We start from the raw sequence: 12,016 nt of genomic DNA, 5'->3' as shown, positions 1-12,016 counted from the left end.
AGACCAGAAGTAAATTTGAAGAAATATTCTGGCTGCCTCAAGGATATTGAAATTTCAAGAACTCCATATAATATACTCAGTAGCCCTGATTACGTTGGTGTTACCAAAGGATGTTCACTAGAGGTTAGTTTGTTTTTAATGGCTTCCTAACACTTTTGTCTCTGATTTCATCTGCTTAGTTTGGGGACTCTTACAGGGAGCAGTCCCTTGTTAATATATTTTAAATTCCTACCGATCCTAGTCCTAGCTATGCTTAAATAACAAAGCAAGATTGAAGCACTTCTATAAATTACCAAAATCGCATAAATGTAGGAAATGGTGTGATAAAGACCCAATATTGTGAACCAATTTCCCACATGTGTAATACTCCATAGCATGCATTTTTAATTTAATCTCTCTTCTGGTTCTCTCTTCATTTCCAATATTACTTTTCCTTTTTCCTCATTTCTGTCATCTCTTTTAGATTGATTTTATCTTTGTGGCTTACATGTAACTTTATTAGCGGCCTCCAATTTTTTTCCAGTTTTACCACATTCCACATCCGCATTACACAAATAACAAATAGCCATTTACACCATAAACATTAGTGTATAACATCTTGTCTAGTTTGAAAGTTTGAAAGTCAAACCTCCTTTTCTTTGAAAATGGTATGGATTAGGAACCATCTACAAAGAACATCGTTGATAGGACCGCAAAGTTCCCTGCTGTCAGGTATCTTCAGTAACTTTTCTTTGTTCCTGAAGCAGCTCCTGAGTTCCATTTAATTCCTCTGCCCTGACTCTTCACTGGGAGCTGACTCACAAGAGAGAGAAACACACGTCCAGCTCCACTCTCTTAAAATGTCCATAAGTAAGAGCCAACAGTCGTCAGGAAATACTAGGAAGAAGTTTATGGGCATCCTAAAAGTTTGGGGTTTTTTTTAATGTTAAATATATCATGTTTATACATTTTAGATTACCCTGATATGACAGAACTATCCATTTTAGTGTTTTCGCCAACTGGAATCACTGTAAGAATCCCTGTAGAATGCAGGGAAATGAAGGGAGAATGAGGAGATAGAAAAAGTGAATCCATCCCTGAGACATCAGGGGTAAAGACTGAAACTGAACATTCAGGGTCTTCATAGTTAGAATCTTCAATTTAGAATCAGCCATAGAGATCCGCTGTGAGAAGCTTGGGGATAAGAAATAGGGAAATACAGAACTGAAACTAAGGATCCACACCGGCTTCTTTAAGAAAGTTTTACCGAGACTTTTAATCTTCTGAAGCCTAACTTTTATCCATGTCCAAAAGATATATGCATGAGGATGGAAAACTGTCCAGAAAATGAATAGCCTGTATGTGTGAAAATGGTAATTCTGTAAAGGCACTTTTCAGTCACCAGGAATTATTTTACAACTGAAATATGAGGCAGAAATGATGTGGATAAATATTGAAAAGTCTGCACAGTAGTTTTATCTGAACTATCCAAAAGTCTATGATTTGAAAATTGGAAAAGAAAATAGATGATACATTTTACAGCACTTATATCATTTAACGGGGCCTGGAAGACTGGGGGGGGGGGGGGGATATGTCCTCTGTGAGAGGATGCCTTGCTTTTTACTCAAGCAAAATCCAGGACTTTTAAAGTGAGCATTTGAAGCCCTCAAAATGCCCGGCAACATGGGCTTGCTTAACTGAATCCTAGCGCATCCCTGCAATGGAATGTCCTCCTGCCATTAAATATGATGAGATGATCTGTTTTCTGAGAGAGATAGCTACTACATATGCAGTGAAAGAAAGACTTTACCAAAGAATGTGCCTGTCAGGATTCTGTTTAAATATGGAGGGGAGGAGAGAGTAAGAGGGCAAGGTTATGAAAAATAAATGAATGAATGCCTGCGTAATGAACAGATGAATGAATGAATGAATGAATGATAAAAGCTATATGCTTCTACATAGCTTCAAGATGGGATGAGTTTTGCTTTCTCTCCATAAACAATTGGTTGATAGATGGTATCCAAGGAATTATGAGAGTGTTTTCCACAGAGATTTAGAAAGATAGATTTAGACCAAAAGAAAATGTTGTCTGTCAGTGACAGTTGTTTGTATTTTAAATCAAAAGTGCTCAAATAAAAGCAGAGATCAGGGGCATCTGGGTGGCTCAGTGGGTTGAGCGTCCAGGTCACGATCTCAGGGTTCTGGAATGGAGCCCCGCATTGGGCTCTGTGCTCAGTGGGAAGCCTGCTTGAGGATTCTCTCCCTCTCCCTCTGCCCTTCCCCTGCTTGCTTGCGCTCTCTCAAATAAATAACTCTTAAAAAAAATAAAAAAGAGGCCAGAATTTTTATTTCAACCCAATCTGCTCAGAAAGTTCAGTTACACCTGGAAGTATGTCTTCAGTTGCTCCCAAGCTCTCCATGTAACTGAGTTTCATGCTTTCCCAATGTATTTCATGGTGACACTGAATGCCTGGAGGAGGGTAAGTGAGACAGAGAAATTAACTTAAATTTTCATTTCTGATCTTTTCTTCTGTTTTTCCCTTTTACCCACAGAATGTTTACACAGTCAGCTTTCCCAAGCCTGGTTTCGTAGAGCTGGCTCCTGTGCCCATTGACTTAGGGACAGAAATCAACCTGTCGTTCAGCACCAAGAATGAGTCTGGGATCATCCTCTTGGGAAGCGGAGGGACGCCAGTACAACCTCGGAGGAAACGAAGGCAAACTGGACAGGTACCCTCAGACCTCGCTGATGTTGCATTTTCCCTAGTACTCATATAAAACAGTAATTTTATAAGGAGTCTGGTGAGACATTTAGGTTGTATAAATTGCCTTTGTATTTTTAGATCTGCATCATTTATTTCCACTCTCGTCTTTTTTACGGCAGTTCTCTCCACGAGGATTTTCCTTATTGGTCGGCGCTAGGTGTGCGGATACTTGTATTTGCACCTATATTTCATATGGGCTCAGCATATCTATGTTTAAGGAGAGAAAGCTTAAAATAAATTCAGATTATAATACTCTTCTCTTGTCTGAGAATTACTTACTGCATCTGTAGATATTCTGCGAAGGTCCCTTAAATTCTAATTTGAATTCCTTCTTAGGATCAATTTCTCAGTTTTGCTAGCCAACGTGATGCAGTCTATTGAAGTCTGACCCACTCCAGCCTCTCTGGACACAGAGAAAATGAACTTGGGGTAGGAGAAGGCAAATAGAGCCCAACCCATGCAAGCAGAGACAGTAGCCTAGGCTCGGGTTCACGCATGACCTGAAGAGAAAGCCCACAGAGTAAGGTGTGAACTTCAATTTTCATACCCCATAGCCATTTGGTTCTGTTAAAAGCAATCTCTAAGGCATCATCACTCTTTACTGCCTTGATATTCCTCCAGCACTTTCGATCTTATGTTTTTAAGTATATGCGTTATTCCATTCAATCTTGTTTTTCTGAGTGAAAGAGTTTATAGAAATTATCTAGGCTGCCATTACCAAAGAATGGAATGCTTTACAAATATGTCCTTAAATATGCATGCATCCTTATAAACCAGGCTTTGTTTTTTGTGATTTTATGTGTTTTAAAAATCACATTTATCCTTTAAAACCAAGTAGTCAGTAATATGGTTAACCCTTCAACAATGTGGGAATTAAGGACACCAACCCCCTCACTAGGTCAGAAATCCACATATAACTCTTGACTCCCCAGTGACTTAACCGCAAAGAGCCTCCTATTCACTGGAAGCCTTGCCCATAATATACTCACTAGAGTAACATATATTTTTTTATGTTATATCTATTATATACTGTGTTGTACACCGTACTCTAAAAGTAAGCTCGAGAAAAGAAAATGTTATTAACATCATAAAAAAGAGAAATACATTTACAATACCATGCTGTATTTATCTAAAAAAAAAAATCCACATATAAGTGGGTCCACACAGTTCAAAGCCATGTTATCCAAAGTATTATATAATAAATCTTATTCTTCTCCCCCCAAAAATAAAGCCTAAACAAAATAAATTTCAAAGATGTATAACCATGAGTAACTTGGGTTATCTCAGAAATAAAGAGTATTTCATTAATAGAAAATCGAAAAACTATATAAACATCTCAATAGCTGCTAAAAAAAAAACTATTTGGCAAAAATTAATACTCATTCCTGATTTAAAACAAAAAAACATATAACTACATGGATGGATATTAGAAATTGAAGAGAAATGAGGGAAAAAAATGTACTACACACTGTATGATGCCATTTTTACAGACTTCTAATACAAGTAACAACAAACAGGCGCTATTGGCCAGCTCAGTCGCTAGAGCACATGACTCTTAATCTCAGGATTTTAAGTTTGAGCCCCACTTTGGGTGTAGAGATTACTTAAAATCTTCTTAAAAAGTAACACTAAACAACATATTGTTTACAGATATATATGTGAGTTTTCAAAAACAATTTTTAAAAAGCAAGGGAATGATAAACATAAAATCCATGTTAGTGGTTACCACTGAGATGGTGAAGCTGGGGGATGGTTTGGGGAGGAAACTCACAGGAGATGCAATGGGTTGTTTCTTAAATTGAATGTAGTTTTACTGGTATTCATTTAATTGTACAGTTGTGAACATGGCTTCATGATTTACATGTATGTCTCTTGTATTTTGAGGAATGTATCAAATAGTCATAATAAAAATGTCCTTTAAAGTAGGGAGGGAGGAAAAAGTGTTATTTTCTCTCATTTTTTAATACACATAATAAGCACTGAATACCCATAATATTTAAACTTCCTCTTAAATACCTTCTCTTTAAATCCTGAAAAACAAAATTATTTTCTATTATAAATGATAAGCTAGTTATAAATAAAAGGACCAGATCAAACATTCTGAAGTAGATTTTCACTAAAGGTTATGTGTTTCCTAGGTCATTGTCAGATGGTTAAGCACCACCTACTGTCTCCAAATTTCTCCTCCTAGACACTAAGAAAATGGACTTAAATCACCAGCTTTCAGGATTGGTCTTAAAATAGACCCATTAAAACAATTAAAAAAAATATTAAGCGGGGCGCCTGGGTGGCTCAGTGGGTTAAGCCGCTGCCTTCGGCTCAGGTCATGATCTCAGGGTCCTGGGATCGAGTCCCACATCGGGCTCTCTGCTCAGCAGGGAGCCTGCTTCCTCCTCTCTCTCTGCCTGCCTCTCTGCCTGCTTGTGATCTCTGTCTGTCAAATAAATAAATAAAATCTTTAAAAAAAAATATTAAGCACTGTAATGCAAAGTAAATTGGAAATAATACGTTAATGTTTCAACATTTTAATGATAATAAATACTCTTTTTTTTTTTTTTTTAAATCTCAGAGTCAGTGCTATTTTTAAAAGGAAACAGTGTTAAATAGTTCCTGTCTGTTGTAGAACCAGTGTTGGTTACATTGACATATTTGCTTTTCCAAAGCTAACGTTTTGATGCCATGGGGTTATATGTGACTGTTCTGCCAAAGAAGTTCATCATCTCGAACAATCAGTCCAGCTCAGAAAATCTTAATGGAGTGAGTAGTTTGCAGTTAGTTGCCCCTTTGGTGGACAGTGAGCGCTAGTCCAGATTCTCTGGACCTTCTGTGTTGGACACACAGCTGCTTAGATGATTCAGTAAGTCATCGATAATATTCTGATGTTGGACTGAAATGGTCTCCACCAGCTCAGGTGACCCAGGGAGGACGGAGAGATCATTGTACAGCACGTGCTCTCCCGCTCCACAAGAAAGGGAGCACGCATGGCTTCGGCTTTGGGGATGAGGACTGCATTCAGGCTCCCTGGGGTTCATAATCTGATCTCAAAACCATCCTGGTTGCTATAGTAATGGTAGCAAGAGGAAAGCAGTCATGTTTGTGGATGAAAAATTGTCTTCCTTCTCTCTAAGTGTGGGAGACAGGTTACACGTGGGTGATAGCAATCTATTCAACCAGCTCCGAGAACAAATTGGAGTCTAAACACTCAGAATGCCAGGAGATGGGGAGTCAGATCTGAGGTCTGGACGCGAGCTGTCCGCTTCCGAATAGAAGGCAGAGAGGAGGTATTGACACCCTCTGTTTCCAGTGGGTTTGGTGAGTTAGAGACCCCCGTGCAAGCACAGCCATTACCTGCAGCGTAGCAGATCTGCTTTGCAGAGACCTCTGTATCACACATCTGCTTTCCACATCCTCTAACAAGTAAAAATGGTCAATAACTCAAAAGCTATTTCCAGCTCTAAGAAAATATTGGGTCTTAAGGTCCCAGGTAAGATCTCCGAGCCAAGGAACCTGCAGTTCTGTCCGGGAACCTGTAAGGCTGTCCCGGTTGAGACCCGTCCTTAACCTTCCATGACCCTTTGCTCTTGCAGGCCTATTACACGATATTCCTGAACAAGGGCCGTCTGGAAGTGCATCTCTCCACAGGGACACGGACGATGAGGAAAATTGTCATCAAACCCGAGCCAAGTCTGTTTCACGACGGGAGAGAACATTCCGTTCATGTGGAGAGAACGAAAGGGTAACAACGGCTCTAGACAACTTGTCCTGACTCCCATCCACTCCCCTGCTCACACGACTCTCTGGACCTTTGCGCGTGTGGTCCTACGGTGCATTGCAGAGCTGTTGAGCAGCGTAATGTCATCTTCTTGACATTTCATACTTCCGGGAACCTCATTTAACTTGGCCCCTAGGAATTCTCTTCACGTTTTTATTCTGTGCAGTTCTCCACTCTCGCTTTGGAGAAACCGACTGCATCTTCTGAAGCTGTAGATAAGAAAAATCCCTCCCTCCGCACCTCTCAAATATTCTCCTCTCAAATAAGGTATGTGCAGAGTGAGGCCCACGGAGGAGCTCAGCTGGAACTGGCCGCCTTTGGCAGCTGCTATTTCGTTCAGGTTCCAAAGCAGTTATGGCAGCTGCTTAGAAACCTGTCACAGAGCCAGAGTGTGGCAGGCAGCTGCAGGACCTCCTGAGAGCTGCTGAGTGCATGCCTCATCCGTGCACCCTCCTCCCCAGACCAAGGGGTGCTGGGGTCCCTGCAGAGTGGCTTCAGGAGGGAACAGAGCCCCAGAGAAAGACGGGAACAGGCTGCTGTCCCACCTCCCCGGTGCATGGAGGCTGCCTCTCTGAGGGACCAAGAGAGCACTTGCTTTCCAGCCCTGAGTCACAAAATTGGCAGTACCCGCATCATAAACTGCTCTCTCCTTTCTCCAGAATTCTGGGGCACTTAATATTTCCTTTATTGGGAAAGTCGTCTGTAATTTCATCAAAATGTTGTATGGCAACTCAGGTAATTAATTTAGAAGGACAGTTAGAGAAAAGGAAAACAGAAGCCCAGAGACTTCAGCCCTTGAAGCCTTGAGCAAGCCATTTTATTAGACTGAAGACATAGAAAAGACCTGGAAATCAAATGTGAGAAACCTCAAGACACAGAGGATATTTTTTAAAGAACAACAGTAAGAATGTGTAGCAATTGTTCAGTGAGCAGATGCTATTCTATATAGACCTATATTTTCTAATTATCCTCTTGTGTGTAGAACAGTTTAGATAAGTAATAAGAAGGTTTTATCTTGTAAGTGAATGATAAAGCTTTCCTTGGCTCTTTTTTTTTTTTTTTTTTTTTAATAGAGAGCATTAGGTGGTGGGCTGAATTGATACTAAGCTTTCTTGCAGAATGTCTACTAAGTGAGATGTTTAGAAACCTTGATTAAGAAAAATAAGGGATGGATGTTTGGACAAACTAAGAACTTTTTCTAACCTAATAGCCAGATATTGTGGTCATGGTCTCTGAGAAGGAATGCAGACTGAATTTTCTCATCTGAATCTTAGAGACCTCTCTAAACTATTGTTTTACGTGTCTCCCAGACTAGGTTTCAGGTTCTTTGCAAAACGTAAATCCTTCTCATTGTCAGAAGGACTTTGTAAATCTTTAAAATTTAGAGAATCTTGATAAACAAGTGCAGATTTGAGAAATATGGTTGACAAAAAGAAGTCATCCAGAATAATGTTATTTTGTAGAGAAAGTATTCTGCCATTCCCCACTGCATTACGATGTTGTGCTAAGGTGTCCTTTTAACAGGTGTCTCTTCAGGAAGGGCATTTTATTATGCCAACTTCACAGCTGTTGGCCATTAATCCAACCTTTATTTGATTAAGTTCGGTGCATAGTACATCCCTGAAAACTGGTCATTCGGTTAATTGACCATATAAACAAACAGTTTTGCCATTCAATGCTAATTAAAGGATAATGCATTGGACATATTAGTGAGTAGTCACTGAACTCTGTGGCAAAGCAAGAACACATTTGCTACCATAATGTCTCGTTCAAAACTCTGAGGTCAAAACACAATCATCACCTATCCTTTAAGCAAGCGGTTCAATTAACTGAGTAACCAGAGATCGCTAATGACCCTAAGAACATCACCTAGAAACATTTTTAAATGCTCCATGCCTATTCTGTGTCAAACACTAGACACTTTCCCTGTGTCAAACACTAGACACTTTCTTTTAACACCTCCATCTGTGCTCGCCGACTACCTACTCTTACCCTTTTGTGTGACTTCAAAGATTGTATTATTTCGCGTTGATTATGATACTCTTGTTAATTTGGAAATACTTGCTTTCTTCCAACACTATTCAGATCATAAATGTCAATTATCACTTCTTTTCCTAAAATCCTGGATAAGACAGTAATTTGAATACCACCTTATAAAATGATTGGATTTTTATCAAACGTGGAGGCAAACATTTCAAGATTGTTCTTGCCCTATTCTCTCTCCCTCTCCCTCTCTTTACCCTCCTTCCCCCTCCACCATCTCCCCATTTCTACCCCTTCCTCTGCAAAAATCTCACTTAAGTCACTTTGATGTCTAATTCTATGATAATCCAGTGATCCCTGCTTTCTATAACTGTTTTGCCCTCTGACCCTTCTGACCCTGATTCCACCTAAATGGCCAGTACAGGACAAAAGCATTAACCCCTACGAGTCTGGAGTAGATGCATATGCAGGTATTCTCCTCTGTGAGAGCATTCTTCATACAGGTACAGAATTAGGCTGAAAGCCACAAAGTTAGATCAAATATTCCAGGAATAATTTGGGATTTCCAGAATGGGGATCATTATTTGGACACTGCAACCCAAGTATTTTTTACCATCCGAAATATGTTCAATCAAGATAAAATTACAAGGGTCCCTGGGTGGCTCAGGCAGTTAAGCATCTGCGTCTTGATTTCAGCTCAAGTCATGATCTCAAGGTCATGAGATGAAGCCCTGGCTCGGACTCCGTGCTCAGTGGGGAGTCTGCTTGGGATTCTCTTTCCCTTTCTCTCTCGCTCCACTCCTCCCCCTTATGCACACTCACACAGACTCATGTGCACACTCACTCTCTCAAATAAATCTTTTTTTTTAAATTGCAGATTTTGTTCTTCATGTAAATTACAAGTGTCTAGGCACCTACTTCTCTTAACATCTTCTTGCACATATATAACCCAATTGGTGGTCATTTGAAAACAAACACTTAGACCCATATTTCAAACAAACAAGAAACCGAATATTAGTAATGAGATGTTTAATCATGAAACTCCAAGAATCAACTGTTGAAGTTGTAAGAAGATATAGCTAACTCGTCATAATACTAATAGTAATGTTTCTTATAGTGCTTTTTGCATATAATAGGTCCTCAGTAAAGAGTTACAGAATGAATACTTAAAAAAGAGGAAATACACCAGAATCATAATGAACACATTAATAATGTTCCTCTTTACAAAAGAACTAAATGCATAATCTAGTTTGATGCTCCTAGAATGTAAAATACAAGCAGGATTTAGCTATAGTCTTCCAGCAATGCCTTTATTAAGTAATATAGCTTCCGTGCAATTCTTTAATTAATGTTTTCCATGGCTTAAAGTAGGTATTTTTATCCTCGTTTTATAAATGAATGAAGTGAGATTGAGCAAGATTAAAAAACTGGCCCAGGTCACACAGTTAGTAAGCTTCTACACTAATATTTAGTTCCAGTATCTTCCTTCTGAAAGCTCATTCTCATTCTCTATCTCCCCTACTGTGATCTAGTAAGAAAGGACCACTGTAATGGTCCTTGGGGCAGAACCTGATCGGAGAGTCTACATCAGAACCATGAGGGTCTCTGGCTCTCTAAAACCTAATCGAGATCAGAGATTTGCTCTTCCTGAAATTCTTTAATAGTGGCTCAAACCCCTCATTAAAACTCTTAAACATTGCTATGTCAGGTTAGTAAGAAATTGCTTTTAGGGAAAAAAAAAAAAAAAAAGGTGTTGGGGTTGCAGGGCTGCTTCTCAGTGAGTCACACATGCCCAGAAGTGAGTGTTTTTCTGAAAGTCCCCTAAACCACTCACATTCTTAGCAATAAAGTTTGAACCTTCTTATTTTTGCCAACACACTCTTCCAGAGTCTGGTAAAAAACCAATATGCCATTTTCCCCCATGTCCTTTGAAAATAAATCCAACCTGCTCCCTCTATACCCCCTGAACAATGACATTTTGAGCACCGATGACATCCTTTTTCTTCTTCTTCTTCTTCATTCTTTTACATCTGAACCCTCTCAAAGTGGACCAATTGCTCAGGGCCATTTCAGAACATCTTTGCCCTAGTTTACTATTTGTAGTTCCACATGTGGTTTTTTGTTTTTACAAAATCAAGTGAGATGACATTTTAGGACTGAGTTTTCCATCTAAGTACTTTGGTTTTCTGCCCAGATATGTAGTAAGTTTTCAGTAATCCATTCGTGATCCTCAGGCTAGTGACTAATACTTACTAATAGCCTCGTGCTCTTGCGTGGGACTGAAATTCAAAATCTTCCAGAACAAAAGAAAAAATGCCTTTGGTCATTTTCATCATCAGAACTCTTTGTCTGCCTTGATTCTTTGCCCCAGGATCCAAGGATTGTTGTGAATAAGTAGCATGAGATTCTCAATGACTAGTGTATGACTTATCTCTCCTAAGCAAATTAGGGAAATGAATGAAACACTCACTAAGGAAAATCATTGCAAGGAACAAGTAGCATGATGCTCTTGCCGGCCTCTTCTATTCCAAAAGCTAGCAGCTGGGGCTGGATGCCTGGATGGCTCAGTAGATTAAGTGTTTGCCTTTAGCTCAAGTCTTGATTGCAGGGCCTGGGATCTGCCCCATCTCAGTGTCCCCTCTCAGTGGGGAGTGTGCTTCTCCCTTTCCCTCTGCCCCTCCCCCCACCCCTGCTTGTGTGCTCCAGCCATACTCTCCCTCTCTCTTAAAAAAAAAAAAAGCAGCTATGTTTTTTATAAAATGCCCTGTAAGTATTTGCTGTGGTGTCCTGCGATCCAAACTCTCGGGAGCAGAGTTTGTCCCCCAGCAAGGAGATAATAGCTAGCACAAACCAAGAAATAAAGAACCAAAGAGCATATGCCCCCCCTGCTGTGCTAAACCCACTGAGCCTTATCAGATTCCACATAACCACACTGTACGGAAATCTCAGCTCTATGGGCTTCTGTGTGGGGCTGCTATCACCAACAGAACCAAGGGTGGGCTTTGCAGGCCCACCATCGCCTTCTTAGTCACCTCTCAGGAAGGTCTGACGAAGGAGGCAGAGGGACTAGATGCTGAGAAACAGTATCTTTAGCTTAGGGTAGAATTCCTAATTCTCAAAGGTTGGCTCCCTTAAAAGCTCCTAGAGGAAGTGGGGGAGGGGTAGCAGGAAAGATTTGATTTTCCAAGGATACCGGAGTTTTGTGCTTAATTCTGCTTATTTTCATTGTTTATCAGCATCTTTACGGTTCAAGTCGATGAAGACAGAAGGCATATGCAAAACCTGACAGTAGAACAGGCAATCGAAGTTAAAAAGCTTTTCGTTGGGGGTGCCCCACCTGAGTTTCAGCCTCCCCCACTCAGGAATATTCCTTCTTTTGAAGGCTGTGTATGGAACCTTGTTATAAACTCTGTGTAAGTACATCTGTTGGCTACTTTTCTTTTTTTTTTTTTTTTGTATGAGGATCAGTCTACACTCTATCTAAAACCAAGGCAAGGTGGGGAAACAATGAAGAAAT

General features: G+C 40.0%; 1 protein-coding gene across 2 annotated transcripts in view; it reads left to right on the top strand.

Moving 5' to 3' along the window:
• Positions 1-12,016, top strand: part of LAMA2 (laminin subunit alpha 2) — a 645,363-nt gene that overhangs the window by 599,195 nt on the left and 34,152 nt on the right. For both annotated transcript variants that reach the window (XM_059177585.1, XM_059177583.1), the window contains 4 exons: positions 3-123; positions 2,533-2,709; positions 6,332-6,480; positions 11,736-11,912. In XM_059177585.1, coding sequence (XP_059033568.1) covers positions 3-123; positions 2,533-2,709; positions 6,332-6,480; positions 11,736-11,912 — 624 coding nt within the window. The remainder of the gene's footprint in view (positions 1-2; positions 124-2,532; positions 2,710-6,331; positions 6,481-11,735; positions 11,913-12,016) is intronic.

This window comes from Mustela lutreola, chromosome 6 (assembly GCF_030435805.1).
Source record: "Mustela lutreola isolate mMusLut2 chromosome 6, mMusLut2.pri, whole genome shotgun sequence".
Lineage (NCBI taxonomy): Eukaryota > Metazoa > Chordata > Mammalia > Carnivora > Mustelidae > Mustela > Mustela lutreola.
Note: the sequence above shows the minus strand (reverse complement) of the source record. Positions and strands in the feature narration are given on the sequence as shown.